At 45.1% G+C, this 16,513-nt stretch overlaps 1 protein-coding gene across 6 annotated transcripts in view; it reads left to right on the top strand.

Moving 5' to 3' along the window:
* CABIN1 (calcineurin binding protein 1) overlaps nucleotides 1-16,513 on the top strand; it is a 1,968,820-nt gene that overhangs the window by 241,222 nt on the left and 1,711,085 nt on the right. For all 6 annotated transcript variants that reach the window (XM_069619890.1, XM_069619888.1, XM_069619891.1 and 3 more), the window contains exon 10: nucleotides 7,525-7,693. In XM_069619890.1, the coding sequence (XP_069475991.1) occupies nucleotides 7,525-7,693 (169 nt within the window). The remainder of the gene's footprint in view (nucleotides 1-7,524; nucleotides 7,694-16,513) is intronic.

Below are 16,513 nucleotides of genomic sequence, written 5' to 3'. Positions count from 1 at the left end.
GGCTGGCTTAGTCCAGCTCAAAAGTGTTTGGGTATATGTAGGGGATATCTTAAACTTGCCTCCGTTCTGCTGGATGTTTTCCGGGATTCTGCAGGTTTGCTTACCTGCTGGAGGATTTTTCCACAAACCTGCTTCTGCAATTTTAGAACCAAATCTGTGTGTGGTGTCTGGGTGCTCTGTCCTTCCCCATGCTCTTGTTTTTGGCTTGTTTTTGCCTTGGTTTCCTTCCTATGCTGTCCTCATTCCACTCCACTCCCGGTCTTCCAAACCAGCTGGGCTTGGAGCCCCATGCTGGGGCCATTTCCAGGATGTTTCTCTTCAATCTACCCGAGGTTCTGCCTTGGTTGGTTACCTTGGCATATGTGACTGTCAGTTAAGGGTTGTGGGACTCCATTACCTATTCATTTGGGCCGCCCTAAATGGTCTATGCTGTGGTTTCCTCTGTGGGACTGTTTTCTGCTGGTTGCCTGCCCCTCATTGCCATCAAATATTTCAGAATGTGCTTGGTTGGCTTCCTGGAGCCATCGATTCGCTGGTGTGTCCCACTCCTACAAATGCTGGCTATTCCTTTGTTGGGTCATCATGGCTCTGGTGTTCAAGTTGAGTGACCGGGTCCTGCAAAACAAGATTTTGTGCCAATTGGATTTCTTGCTGTTCCTAAGACATATTTATGGGAATTACCACCATGTGTAGTTCCCCCTGTTTCCTGGGTTGGTAGGTTATACAGTAAACTTGCTATCTTGTGGTCAAATGTTTAAAAGTGACTTTGAAGGTACCTACCTACACTTGAACATGTTTCCTGGGTCCCTCTTGCGTCCAGATAGCATTTTAAAATCTTACATTACAGTGGAGCCTACAGACATGTCTCGCTACTATGTTACAGGTTACTTTTGTCTCTTTGTACTTTGAGTGTAATATGACCTCATAGGTCTTCTACTATCACTTTAATTGTATCCTGATGTCTGGTCACCTTGGGGGTCTAAATTATTAGCCAATTTTTCTACCTCTGGGTGCTATATTTAGTGCATGGTGTGCATTTGTATCATGTATGTCACTATTTACTAGAGGCTTAGGAATTGGTGCGACTGTGTCTGTATAATGGATCCTGATCATGACTGTATGTTTTCCTATTGTCTAGCATTCCCTTTTCTCCCCACCCATTCACCTTGTAGTGTGCCTGCCACCGGGTAATGGACCACACATGTAGTTAGGAGTGGTTTAGCAGCCCATTACTGTTTTTATAAAAAATACTGTTTTTCTGCTATGTTTTATTCTTAACCCAAAGTACTGTGTCGAATCCAGGGAAATTGTCCCTTCTGCCCAAGGGGGGGGGCACACTCTGTTACTAAGGAGGTGAGCCTGCTCCGCTTTACACCCCCTAGGGGATAGGGCAAGCAGGCTCTTACTGGGGGGTGGCCCTCTACTTACGGGACAAGGAATCTCCAAGTAAAGTTGTTACCACATTTCCCTTTCATGCAGGATCCCAAATATGTGTTGTATATATGAGGACTGAAGAGTATCATATTGTGCACAACCATTTTAAAGGTTACTGGCTTGATTTCTGTCCCGGTTCTGTTAACTCCTATCTCTGAAGAATGGCACCAATGGTATCTCCTTTCTTGTTCCATGGAGGAAGTTAAAAGACCTGAGACTCTTGCAGGAGCGGAGAGAGCCAGCTTGAGAGTGAAGTACAGCAGCCTGTACTGGAGCTGAGAGGAGAGATCATCCACACACACACAACGTGGTGGGTGGAGTAAAACCGGATCCTGCGGAAACACTGCTGAGTCCAGGTAGGTGGAGAGCCAGAGGAGCAGTGAACCAAGGGAGAAGCGAGTTGTGGCACAACTGTGTTCAGTCATCCTGATGATGATGTCCTGTTGGTCAAAGTCAGGAGCAACCGAAGAAGGAAACCCGACCGCAAAGACATTGGAGTTGTGGTTCAGCATCAAAAGGAGAAGCCCTCTTCCCCACCGAGCACCACAGGAGCATAGCAGAAAGGAAGACGCTGAAGGAGGGCAGTGAGGCACCCAGAAAGCCAACAAGGTCTGAGAATACCCCACAAAGGCGTGAATGCAACCAGAGAATTAGATGGCCAGTGAGAAACCTGAAGGTGTCTCACCCGCTAGTCCCTGGGGATTTGTCATCCATGTGGGCAGGACACAGCCATCGCTATTGGAACCAGTTCCTGGGGGTGAGGATCACCTGGATGGTGGGTGTTTGGGGAGTGGAAGTGGGACCCCAAAGGGCGAGGCGCGGTATCCCCTTCCTTATAACACCCTTTGCCCATCCTACCAGGTAGGATACCTAGAAACTCCTCCTTTTTGTAACACAAACACTTTCTCATGGGCAGTTCATCGTAAGCAACAACGGACTAACACCAGAGCCGTATACTTGATATATCCCAACACACAGGCAGAGTCGGGCAAATACTGATAATTACACACACAGACACCTGACTTCCAACACACTTCCCCACACAGATAAAAGGCGGAGTACGAAAGCAGACTCTGAGCAAGGCCAAACACACAAGGAAGCAGCTATTCCAAGATGGCAGTTTAAACCAAGGAGAAAGATGGCGAGATCAGAGAGGACAAGGAGGGAATTACCCTTGCCCTTTTCAACCCAGAACCGCGACTTTCAAGAAGCCTCAAGGAAAAGAAACATAAAACCGGGAATTGCAGCTGATGAATAGTGTAGCATGTTTCAAAGGTACATGGGCCAGGGAGGGGAGAAGCAATTGCTGCCATGGGTTCTATGTCATTTCATCGCTGTATATTTTAAACGTGTACATTCGAATGAAAATGTACATCGATTTAATTATTTTGCGAGGTGGGGGGGGTTCCCTCCCAAACCTCCTTTCCCCCACCTATTCTTACCTATTCTGTGTGTACCCACCCAAACCGTTATCTGTCCTTTCCCACCCCCCCTAAAGAATTTGATGAACATTTTCGTTATAATGTTCACGTTTAAATGCCAGGCTTTGAAATGTACGGCGATGAAAGGACATGGTAGTGCCACTGCTTTACCGTCCTTGACTCCGATAGCAAAGCAACGCCGAGTTCAGCACAGCTGGTGAGTTGGCGAAACTGATAGCAGACCGGACTGTGTTTTGTTTTGCGCAAGGTTGCAAGCAGCAACATTGTACAAAGAAAGAGAACTGGTATACAATTGACTTTTGTGAAACCGAAATAGGTACCAGATGCAGAGTGGTCCGCCACCACGTGGGTGCTTACTCGAAGGTCCCTGTTTGGTGCCCTCTCCCCGCCCTTTGAGCGGGGAGGAATTATTGTGCTTTGAAATCAAAGTGGTCCTGCAGCGGGTTACATTGAATTCTGTGCACATTCGAAAGTCTTGGATTGTCTGTAAACTGAAATTTGTCTGAGCCCGGCTGAGGGGGACTAATTGTAGAAAAGGGATGAGCCCAGAAGACGGGGATCCTCGGTGAACAACACCCGAGAAGATTGCTGTGGCAAATGTGAACCCGACTAAGGGATGCTTACAAATTGAAGTTGGTCTGAACCCGACTGAGGGAGGCTAATGGTGAAAGAAGGATCGGAGCCCTGCTAGGAGGATCCGTGGTGAAGAGTAAATCGCCTGACATGAATATTGAGAAAGGAACTTTTCTTAATTGTTTGAGACATCAGGTCCTCTGAGGCAAGAGACTTTGCACTAAAGAGACTTGGGCACAGAAGGCCCTGATGTTGGTGAAAGGAACTGTGACCTCATGCCGGAAAAGCCCAGGAGTGTGCTATGCTCAAGTGACCCGCCTTGTCCTGTGCTAACAACGTGGTGAAGGGAGGCCCCAGCCTAAACATCCTGACTTATCATTTTGTGAACACTTCTTTCTTTTTGTGAACATTATCCCACACTATTTTGTAGCATAGTGGTAAGGATTGGCCCTTTTTATTTGACCAGACTCCACTAGGACTGTATTATTATTTGATAGTCGTAGCTTGCTCCCATCGTTGATTTAGGGTTAGTTAGCCGTTTTTCACACCCCTGATAAAATTTGAATAAACACCCTAGAACTATGATCACTTGTGTCTCTTACTTTGATACCACGATGAAGAGAAAGGTGGTCACCACACATTGACGTCATTAAAGTTTATAGTCTTCTTTATTAATGATGCAAATAGGTTAGCATGTATTCTGAGGAGCAGACCGGAGGAAATGATCCAGGGACACCAGGATCTAAAAGGTCTAAAGTGTAGGAAGAACTGAGTGGAAACCACACAGTCAGCCAGTCGCTCTCCCTCTGCTCTCCAAAAGGAGCTGCTTGTGGATTGGAGTAGATTCCAAAGGAAACAATGGTACTCGGAAAGCCTTTTGTACAGCTGACTGTTCACTATTGGACGCTCCTGAATCAATCATAGGATCCTCTTGTGTAAATAAATGTGAATTTTTATTCACAAAACAAGTGAGGACACCTGTTGCCTCATCAGTAAGGGTTCATTCGCCAATGCATTTCAGAGTTCTCCTCCTTCATCAGGGCCGAACCCTACTTAATACAGTCGCAAATCATTTCTGCATTGTAAATAGTGTAAACCAAAATCCAATACATTAATGGAATCATCGAATATCTGTGCAATATGACCGGGAAAGAAAAGAAAATACATACTCCCAATCCACTTAGAACATTTCACAGAGACTTTTGAGTGTGCGATTCAGTTTTTTTGTTGTTTTTTGTACCTCGCAGGACCACTCTGTTACTTGGTATCCATTTCTCTTAAAATTCAACATTTATCCTTTCCATTACTTGTTTTATCGGCATACGCGCAACCCTTAACTTTTGAGTTAGTTGCTTTTGCTTTCAACACAAACCGGACTTGTGTTGCCTTCGATAACTCACCGGTTGTGTTAATCAGCCAATTTTCATCAGTGCTCTTCATGCAGAAGTCAAGGCCGTTTCCAACGCCTCCTCTGCTGCTCTGCATCTCTGTCGTTCACCAGGGAGGGTCGCAGGCTTCTTTCAGGTACCATGAAGGTTTCTTTCTTCTGCTCGCTCGGTTTCAGTGTTCAAAGGTTTATTTCTTCCCGAAAGTGGGGGATTTTCGTCTGGCTCCCTCTCGATCTTCGTAACTGCAGATCAGCCCCTTGGTCTCCTGACTTTCATCGCCTGGTTCGCATCAGCCCCGAAAGAGCTGTTCCTTCTCGTACCCAGCCTCGCTCAGTGTACCTGTGTGCTCCACCTTTTAATCATCACGGGAGTGTTAACAAGTGATATGATATGGCATTTATAACGCGCCTATACACAAGTGTTTCAAGTGGCAGGTGCATATAGTTGGGATTACGTGACTTAGTCTGATTGGCCTCATTACAGGGACAGAGCCAGTGCAAGTCAGTGGTGGTAATCTGCCTGACCTTATTCCTCATCTTTCTCGGTTCATTAGTGTTGCCAATGTAATGTGGGGAGGAATTATGAGAGCTGTGCGAGTTTCCCATGAAATAAGCAGGGATAGGGATTACAAGGGTTTTGGAAATAGAGGATACCATGTCTCGCCATCTGGTGTTTCTCGCCCACTCCCCAAGAACCCCCTACCCCAGGTGATCCTCCATTGTTTGTCCACCCCCAGGATCGGGGTCCAAAAACGATGGCCTTTGCCTGGTCACCTGAGTACGAGATCCCTGGGAACTTTACTGGTTTTTCATAGTAAAGTTATTTATAAATGCTCTGGGATTCCAGATTGAGAGGTGACCATATTTAAAAATATGTATATTTATGAAACAACCCAATATTAGTGATCTAGTTCTACCTACGTATGTTCAGGAACCTCAGGACCTGCATGACTTGCTCCTGTTCCTGGATTTTTCGGTTCTACTCCTGATCAGCCTTGGAAAGATGTCTAGAATGATGCTGTAAACCTCTTAGCCATGATGAGGGACTCCAGTCTGAAATCCTGCCCAAAGAATACGGCGCAAACACGAAATCTGAGAGGGAGGACGAAGACTCTGCGCAAAACACCTGGTAGGGAAAGGACATACCCAGGACAAGCCTGCCCAACAAAGGACGATGCAGTGAACAGAGAGAACAGTAGTGTCGGCAGCAAACAAGCAGCCTTCATTGAGATAAAGGCTGAGGGGCAGACGCTAAGGAACGGGGACGTCCCTAGAGTGTCCACGGTCGCGGAAAGAGGAAGTTTAATACCACGGCCAGGCGAGAATGTCGGGGTTAAACGCACGTGTCTCCACAAAAAAACACAGACACAGTGGGAAGTAATTAAAAAACCCCATGGAAGGAACCCGGAAGCGACGGAGTGGGGGTTACCTACATGAAAGAGGTCACGGACGTTAGGACAAAAAGCCGTTAGGCAACGCTTGTTTTCACTTACCCAAAACTCTGGTGTAGGGAAGTTCCAAAAGCAGTCCATGCGAGTCAGCCGTGCAGAATCCATTATGGCAGCCTACGTTCTGGAAAGAAGGGGGTGGGGCTTGGGGGGGTTTATCAAAGCTCCACAGTATGGTGGACCTTGATTGGTCTAGGGGACTCCAGCCCCTATATAAACTAAACAGCAAGAAAGGACTAACAGATTATTCTCCCTTGTGTTTCAGAACAGACTCTGAGGCGAGGAAGGAGCTTCAGAACTCCGTTGGGCTTACGAGGACTAAATCCAGATTCTTTCCTTATCCTCAAAGGAGCCCCAGGCCAAAGCTGTTTTTGGACTACATTTAAGGAGAACAATATCCTGTTATTTTTATTTTGCAGTTTCTTAGTCAATAAAGACTAACTTTTGTTTCAAAGCCATATCCTGTCCAGTGTGTTCTTACAGATGCTCTCAAATCTTTTCTGAAAAAATCTTCACCAATCATGCAACGTTGGAGTGTGGTAACTACACATAACTCGGTCTCCATCGAGGATCGAGATAACCTGCACTGTGCCACCTAAATCCAGATATCGATCCAGTAACCCACTGGCAGGATTGGGGAATTGCCTTCTATCCACTCCTTGTTCTTTCTGCCTAATTAGAATATCCTTATTGTTGACCAAGATGCTGGTGTCGGTGTAACCCTTTCTGAAAAGCAATAAATAACATATCTATCTGACCTACCGGTGGATCTGGGTAATTGTTTCCGACTTTGTAGACGCAGATTATGAAGCTGGTCCTGGAGACCTTTATTTTGATAAAACTCTAATATATCCCAGTATGTTTTTCAGTCTATACCAAAGGCTTCAGTTCAGTTAGTTGGTGTCCTAGAGGTTTTCCAGAACTACACCTTTTCATCTTTGGAAAATGTTGGGGCTCTGCAGGACACAGTGCTCTCATTACAGAGGTGTCATAGCAACCCCTGTTGTTTCCAGAGAGCTCATGGTCTGATTTGCCATGCGTTAGGTGCCATTGCTTCGACACAATTTGTATACACTGGATATATGACTCAGTAAAACAGGTGAGCAACCTATTATTTTTCTTAACTAGAACAATTGCAGATGACTTGTGCAAAGTCACACTGTCAGTGCAGAGCTTTTGTTTAAAACATGATCATTCAGGACTGTACCTGACCATTTCTAATGTCCTGTTCTATTCCTAGGAGATGTGTCTGCGAGTGACAAAGCCAGGAAAGGAGTAAAGCGGAAGAAAATCTCTGAAGACTGCTGTGAAACAGCAAAGAGGCGCTCTGCTCGTGTCCGCAACACAAAGTCTAAGAAGGAAGAGAAGGTTGACTTTCAAGAACTCCTGGTGAAGTTCCTGCCTTCCAGGTACTACATGGATATGGTGGGTCATGTGTACCACGGTTTGAGGTGCCAACAATAAGTGCATAGAGTTTTCATTTTGTGGCCCTCCCAGATTTTGTTTCCTTAGGCGTGGTTAGCATCGTCTCAGGTAAAGGGTCATGTGAGTTGTAACCCAACACATTTGGAGGACTAAAGAATGATTAACCATGAGGCATTTGGAGCAGGCGAATCTGACTTGTTGTGCTGATGTAATGGGGATGAAGAGTGTGTTTATTGGATTTTGTCAAAGCTGAGAATCTAGAAGGAGACAGTACTACATGTCCTATATCTTCAGCACTTGCTGAGCCTTTCATTGGCTCCAGTGGCAGCTCCTGCTAACTTTAATATGCAAATATTTAAACACATTCACCACAGGGCCTGCTCTAAATGGGTAATATACATGTACCCCACATATCCTTGTGATCTTTTTAGCCAGTGAACTGTTGCAGAGCAGATCGCTCTACTCCTGGATGTTTTTCGTAAGAATGAATGTAGTAACACTGTGTGAGACTACACAAGACTTATCTCCTTGGTATTAGATAACTCTCCTTTTGGTATAGGTCTGTTCTACACACGTTGGTAGTGTGACTGAGCAGAGGGGTAGATGTGAGCTGTAGACCTGTAGAAATGAAATTCGCAAATCCAAGTAACCAAGTAACACTTACACTCAAGGTTTCAGTTATAAATAGTTATTTATTTAACATCAATTTTTAAATAAGCGTTCTTTAAAAAGGGTAAGATATGTAACAATCAAATATACTTTAAAATACTTTTCCAGAACAAACATAAGTTAGTGGATACTCTTTAGAGATGCTTTTTACACACTTCCTTAACAAGGACAGTAATGGCATTTATATATCACTAGTTATACTTTGCAGATTCTGAGGTTGCAGAAAGGAAAGGATAAAGGAAGGAAAAATGTCAAACTGGTTCTCGGGGCATGTGAGTATACTTAAATCTTCCAATGAAGTCAAGGCAAGCCTTTCCCAGCAATAACAGTCTAAAAACAAGTTACCACCTATGAGGGACAGAAATATCAAAGTCCATGGACTAAAAGAGTCTGCAGGGAGCCAGGACAGCCAAAGTCAATTGGAGCACAGTCTGTGGAGCTGAGGCACTTCTTAAAGTCTTACACAAAGTTAGAGTTTTTTAGAAATCACTTGTAGGGTCACAAGCTGTTACACTTGTTTTTTTGGGGGGTTTTTTGTTACTTGACTTTAATCAAAAAGATTTTAACGATTTTTACAAGGACCTTTTTCTTTTCTGACAATTCAATGCTAATTCCATATTTCTTTAGCTGTGTGGACAAAAGATGAAGCTCGAACCTTGGTCTCGGGTTTGGATCACTTGGACGTTAATCTACTACTAGTCTGATTAAAGAGGTATCGATGGCTCAACCCCCTCCAATGCTGTTATTTTTAGTTCAGCCTGTTCGCTCAATGAGTTGGTGATTGTTTCCAAGGCTAGTTCTATTAACTTCACCATTGTAATTGTCCATCTCGTTGTCTCTCCTGAGATTAGCCTATTCCACACAGCCTCTTCGTCTAGAGTTACCGCCCCTTGCAAGCAGGAATGCAGGTATTTATCTCTGTTTTGTCTTGCCTTTGGACATCTTAGCATTAGATGTTTTAGTGTTTCCACTTCCTCTTTGTCTTTACACAGACGGCATCTATTGTCCATCTTCGGTATTCTAATTGCCAAGATTTCTTCTCAGCAGATTTAATCTGGCTTTCAAAAAAGTTCCTTGCATGTTTTTATTTGAAAATTTTGTACAGTAATTCAGTGGCGTTTTCACTTTATTAAAGGTCGGTGGGAGGTGGGAGGTGCGAGAGTAGCTTATTTGCACTAGCAGTATCAATCGTCCTGATCCAGTCCATTAGTTCCATTTTTCTTTTTACTCGGTCTGGATTGGATTTTAGATCTTCCGAGCACGATACTTCGCTAAGACTGTCTTGTACTGTTCTCGCCCACTTGTTGAGAGCCTTACAGGTGCCACTTTTAAGCTCTTCTGCAATAATAGCGTAGATTGGCAAGGAGTCTGCCATTACAATCGTTCTATAGAGTCTTATCTTACTCTGTTCTACCAGGGATGCAAGGGAGACCAGGCCCAGCTCCCGTCTAATTGCTGACATGGATGTCGACTTTGGGAGGCCCAAAACCGATTTCCACACATGGCCTTCAAGTTTCTGCCATATCACACTCGGCATGTTTAGCGATGCTTCCATACCATAAATAATGGACGGTACGAGCTTGGCCTTGTAAAAATGTATCGCCGGCAGGATGGAGAATTTCCCAAATGTTTTGTCTACCAGCCTTGTTTGCGCTGTTAGTCTTTTTACTTTATCCCATATCTTGCATTGCTTTGTCCACTGAAGATCCGTCCATGGTCACCCCTAGATATTTAAACTGGGTGACTACTTCAAGCATGGTTTCCTCCAGATACCACTTATGCTGCTTAGACAACCTCTTTGTAGTTTTGTCTAAAACCAGGACTTTTGTTTTTGCTGTATTGATTTACAAATTATTTTTTTTTGTATACCTTGCCAAATTTTTCCGTTTCCGTTGCAAGCCAATTTGGGTTTGATCAATGATCATAGCGTTGTCTGCGTGGAAAAGTCGCGAGATGGTAGACTTCCCAATTTTTGGTGGGAAAGCTCTAATTTTCTCCTCGTCGTTCTGATAGTCCCCAAGAAAAGCAATAAAAAGGGCTGGGGCTAAAGGGCACCCTTGTTTGACGCACCGCTTAACTAGAATCTCCTCCGACAGTACACCTTGTTTACTCAATTTCACCCTGATCTTCGTTTGGTCGTGTAGGGCTTTTATCGGGCCCATGATTGACGTTGGGCATTTCCAATTGCTTAGTTTGTGCCACAATTTCGCCCGGCCTATTTTATCGAATGCTTTCGATAAATCTACAAACGCCAAAGACTCTGGGTGCTCCTTCTCTTACTTTCGCTTTGGGGATATTTATCATCAATATGTCATGGTTCTATTTTATCATCAATATTGTCATGGTTCTATTTTTCTGGAAACCTGTCTGAAAGATGTCAAATCAGGGCGCATTTTTTGCCCAAATTCTAAAGTGGTCCAACAGCTGCGTTGCGTAGATTTTTCCCACAATGTCCAAGAGGGCTATCGGCCTGTAACTTTCTGGATCTTCTCTTCTGCCTTTTTTATACACCGGCACAATTATGGCATTTAACCATGTTTCGGGAACCATTTTTGTTTGGCCACAATGGGCAAAGATTTTACTGATGATAATTTCAGCCCATGCTTTCGATGACTGCTTCAAATCCACATTAGTCAGGCCATCTGGGCCTGGGGCCCTCGATGATTTCAGTTTGTTGATGGCTGTTTCAATATCAGCCACGTTGGCAACGTCTACCCAAGATGTTGTAGTTTCAGGTTTTTCTTTGGTCGCTTGCGTTTTTGGAAGCCCAAATTGTGCCATTAAATATGCTTTCCATTTTGTCTCAGAGACCGCATTTACCATTTCTATAGGTCTAGGCGGGTTTGCTGTTTTTATTGTTGCCCAGAAGTCGCTAGATTTTTTTGAGCTGACTTCTTAACATTTTTTCAGCGTCTTGTTGGTACAACAGTAGCCTATGGTGTTTTAGCCACTGATTTATATGCCTTTGACTCCCTGCGCCATTTTTCCCACGCTTCCTGATTATTTGTTTTTTTTTGTGATTTTCCTCCATCTCCTGACAACTTTTCTTTTTTCCACAACCAAGCTATCGTAAACATGTTTAGGAACCGCGTTTTTCGACAGCTGGCCTCCCAAGGGTTTTCTGTAAGGGATAAGTAGCGAAAGGTAATTTGGTCGCTTTGCGGGCACTTGGGTCATTGTTGCGTCTGGAAGTATGTATTTTTCCGTTATCCTTATTACATCTTCTTCCGACAGACGTAGCCTTGATTGTTGATTGTTCGACTCAACATTATATTTATATAACTGTATCTGTATTTGTCTTCCTTGCCATGAGCATGTCAGAAGATTGTGATCGCTGTGCATAGTTCTTTGCACTTTATACTCTTGGATTCTGGATAGAAGACTGGTTGACACATAGATGTAATCCAGAGTGGCTTTGGAATTCAAATACTCCCATGTCGGGATGTTCCTTTGTTGTGGGAATACTGCCGCTATATTGTACACATTTCTTGGTTTGGTCATCGCGCCGCATGCTTTTCCTCGTTTCCATGTTGCTCCTTGTGGCCCACTCCCCTTCGTTTCCTCGTTCCATTCATTGCAATCTGCATTCAAGTCTCCACACACAATGACATCAGCGTTCTCATACTCCGCATCGATCGAGTCTAATATATCCGCTATTTTTGGGCAATATGCTTTGGTTGTCGTTCTTTGCGGATTCCAGTAAGTATTTATTATGATGACTTGTTTGCTATCCACCTTCATCGTCAGGTCAGGTTGATCTGTCCATGCCGTCAGGGTGACCAGCCTCTCATATGATTCGTGTAACTTTGTAGGTGTTGACAAGCCTACGCCCATTTTTATTGCTGTCAAGAGACCTGACGACGGACGGCCTAATAGGCCCTTGCATGCCGGTGATATTTCTACTACAAACCCGTCTATACTCGGTTTGTCTTGAAGCCAGGTCTCTTGTAGGCATATGATGTCCAGTGAACCTAAATCGACATCGCCAGGTCTGGTAAGGTGGACGTGACCCCTTGTATTCCACGATCCCATGACAAAACTTTGCTTGCATCCTTCGTGTCCTAAGTTGGTATGTTCACTGCTTGTGGTTTTCTGGGTCGTTATTAATTGCTAGTTGTCTGTGTTAAGATTCAACGTTTTAACCATGCCCATGGGCCCCTGCCTGCTGGCATGTTCTTTTTTTGCGTTGGTGCTGGGTTCGAGGGACACCTCTCGTTTTGGTGCCTGCTGGAGATACGCTCTGGACTGTACTGCCGATGTTTATGATAGTCTTCCCCTACTGGACGAGACTTGTGTTTCTATGTGACTGTTTCCTGTCGTTCACTCCTTGCTTGCATGTTGTTACTTTTCTTCTCGTTGCTTGACCATTTCTGGCGAGGGTTTTTGTCATCTGGTCGAACATACTCCCTTTCTCGCCCATATGTTTTTTCACCCTGCCCTTTACCGATCCGGTTGTTTCGATATCGTTCTTCTGTTCTCGATGTATAATGATATTGCCTTTCAACCTGCTCGTTGTGGGAGTATCCTTTCTTCTCCCTCAGAGTTTCTCGTTTTATTTCAGTCAACCAAAACCCCTTTTTCTCCATTTCTCTCACGGCGCTGTCGTCCGTAGGCTGCAGTCTTAAGGGCTTAACGTGAACATAAGCCTTTGAAATCTTTCCTCTGTGGTAAGGTTCCACTATCTTAATGTCTCCTGTTTTTATGCTTTTCAACAAATTTGTTTTACTCATTAGCTTCAGGATCGTCTTCCTATTAAGGATCATATAACCTGCTTTTGAGTCTATTTGTTCCACTTTGAATACACGTTCCACATTTTCTGCGCTTGTAGTTTTTTTGCTTCGGTGCTCATCTGCAATTTTGGGGACGTCTGTTCGCTGAGGCGTAACCGGCCCACTTGCTCCTTTCCCACTTGGATTCGTGTCAGCCTCACTCCTCAGTCTCATGTTTTTATGATCCTTGGGCGATACTATCTCTAGGATCTCATTTCCGTCTTGATTTTCTGATCTTTTTTGCAATTTTTGATTTTCTATGTAACTTGATTCTGGGTCTTGTGATTTTTTTTTTCTTTTGTTTGTTGGTCCGTGCACTCCTTCATTCTCATTAATGGAGACAGTCTCCCAATGTTGGGAGAGATTCATCAAGTTTGTGTCACTCATGAAATCTTCTACAGATCTCGGAGAACTCCTCATCTCCTCCCTGTTTGTAGGTCTCGGTATGTTTTCTTGCGTATCCTTTTTTTTCTTTACTTTTTTTTCCTTTGACCTAATTGGTTCCTGCTGACACCCCTTCTCCCCTGGTTTAGACTTCTGGAGCAAATCTTTCTTAGATAATTTTAGTACCGCTGGATGGTTTAGCAAGCCCGACTTGATTGGGTATAGTTGGGCGAGTTTCACTCGATCACCACTCGCTTCCTTTATCTCTTGCCTTGCCTCTGATTTGTCCAGACCTTCTCCCATCTGGCTTCCGGCCTGATTGCTTTTTTGTCTCACTGGCTCCTTCACTTTCTCTGTTTGTAGAAGCACACAAATCCTCTACTTCTTTTTCCCACCCTTTCTGGTGTTGATTGTTCCTTTCTTCCAATGCTGTAATGTAACCTTCTATGTGTGTCATTTTTGAGGACAAGGTTGCCAAGATCGATGTGTTATCTTGTATACCGTCTTTTAGTGCCTCGTACAATTTGCAGAATGGGGCTAGTGCAAACGTAATGGCAGACATGATGGTTAGCAGATCAGATTTTTTACCTGGTGACTCTTTTTGTGATAGTGTGGCTAGGTCGCTTAACCGTCTGTTTTTTGGTGATTTCGTCATGCTCCCTGCTTTGCCCGTAGTTGAAAATGCTTCTATGAACAAACTGTTGCTCGACCGGGTGCCTTGTTGTTCCCCTTCTGTCATTGTTCGTATGGGAAGTCCTTTGGGGCCATCATTCTGTTGGTTCGTTTCATACTGCTCTCTCACTTTCACCGGGGTACATAATAGTTGACCTGAATTTGGATTAATTTTATTCCAGTCCATGCGAGGGACGTTTTGGCGGGTGTCTTGTAATTGCACCATCTGTTTTGGATGGCCAATTCCTTCTTGCAATGTTTTCTCTTGTGGGATTAGTAACACGTTCTGCTGCTTTGGGAGACACTTTGCCCTGACCTGCTCTTGCCTTTGTGTGACTTCTTCATTCCTCTGTGGGCTCCTTAGCCCTTGTGTGGCCACGTCTTGTTGTTCTTTCAAGGAGCTCAGCCTCCGACTTTCTTCTCTTTCCTCTCTTTGCAGTCGGATCGCTTTTGCCGCATTTCTTTTTTCCAATAGGATCTGTGCAAGACCCGCTTCCTGGGGGCCTTTGGTACCTTCTTGGTCCCCTTCCGTGTCCGTTAACCGATGTTTGTTCACAGGGGTGCTCTCTTCAACCGCTTCTAGGATTTCTGTGTCCGATAATTCATTATCCGAGTCTACTTTTCGTTTCTGATGGTTTAAAAAGAATGCTTTTAATGTTCCTGACAGCGTTGGAGGTGGCAGTGCTTTCGGCAGTGTTTCGTTTCTTTTCTGTAGTTTGACTCCTATTCACTGTTGCCACTTTCCCTTTTACTGGTTTTGAGCCACCATTCTCTTGTTTATTTTTTGCTGATTTCAGTAGACTAATCTTTTCTTGGTTTTTCCTTTCATTCGTTATTTTGCTGATGTCTTTTCTTTTTTTCATTTCTGGCGAAGACGCCCTATTCTCCGAGTCTGAATCAGTATCTGATATTAAGTTTTCACTTTCCCTCATATCATTTTCTTTTCCGCTCTCCTCACTGTCCTGTATGGTAACCGTCTTGTTTGTGAACTGGTTCGGGTAACTGCCTTTAGGGTTTAGTTCATGCTGGTCGGCGCTTGCTTTTCTGCCTGACTCCTCTACTGGCTCTGTCTCCCTGTGTACCATCGCCTGAACAGACGTTATAGTTTCCTTCCCTCTGACACCTTCCATCCGATTTCTGCCGTCTTTTTCTTGGGCTGCTTTCTCCCCGTCCACGGCTGCGCTTTCGCGCCCTGTTTTCGGGCTCTTTGATGTTTTTGGTGCTCAGTCCGGTCCGTCTCGTCCTTCGGGGCTACTCGACACACTTCGGCTTCTCTCGCGGGTGAGCCCCTCCTCGCTCTCCTTCCGCCTCTCCTTCCGCATCGGGCTTCCTCCGTATGTCTCCAGTTCTGACGAGGCCGGAGTGCCGGCGAGGAGTTTCCTTGCCGACTCAACGTCGCTTCTTGACTCCCGCGCCTCAGAGCTGCAGCGCACCGCTGAGGGTCAGTCAGTGGCCACCCTTCGACCGCCCCTGCCGGAGACCCACTCGCCCAGCCGGCGGTACGCGGGGCGCTGCACGCCTCGTGATTGGGTTAGACGTTTTCCTTGGCGCTTAGTTCCATTTGCATGTTCATTTGTATGTCTTGTATATCTTCACCTTGAGTTTGATCTAAAAGGGCTGAATCATTTAATACGTCCTCCGTGCTCTTCATGTTGTTTTGCTGCGACATGGAAGCTTGGGACTCTTCGTACGTTTCATGAACTGCTTCTTCACCGGCGGAAATCTTTGCCTTCAGCCTCTAAACTGGTGTTTTGGACCGCGTCTGATTCTGCGTCTGCGTCTGCCTCTTCAAGTCGCTCATTTCTGGCGCCTTTTCGTTCTTGATGCCTGGGAGCCTCGAGGATTTCTGAGTCAAGTCCATTTCTCCCGCTGACTCCCGCGGACTCCGGCAGACTCAACTCTCCTCACCAACTCCGCTCACCGCTCCGCTCTGGGTGGGGGTTTTTGAGTCCTCCCACAGACTGGGTCAGTAGTAGACAGGGGAGAGAGACTGTGACTCCTGCAGACTCAACTCTCCTCACCAGCTCCGCTCCAAAAGCAGAGTTAGAATCAACTCCCATAAAAGTAGTCAATGCAAGTCTCAACTGAGAAGAGCAACGCTAAAGACACTGAGGTAATTACCCCAATTCTAAACAGTACCTCTGGTTTGAAGAACATGGTCCAGCTGGATTCTGTCCTGTTGCAGCAATGCAGATCCTGGGTTCCTGAGCCTCAGTCAGGGGGACAAGAGGGAGGACGTCTGGAGGACTCCGGCAGCAATGTGGAGGTCGTCGGCAGCTACGGACTCCTTTCGGATCAGCGGCACTTTGC

This window comes from Ambystoma mexicanum, chromosome 10 (assembly GCF_040938575.1).
Source record: "Ambystoma mexicanum isolate Mex_15411 chromosome 10, UKY_AmexF1_1, whole genome shotgun sequence".
NCBI lineage: Eukaryota > Metazoa > Chordata > Amphibia > Caudata > Ambystomatidae > Ambystoma > Ambystoma mexicanum.
Note: the sequence above shows the minus strand (reverse complement) of the source record. Positions and strands in the feature narration are given on the sequence as shown.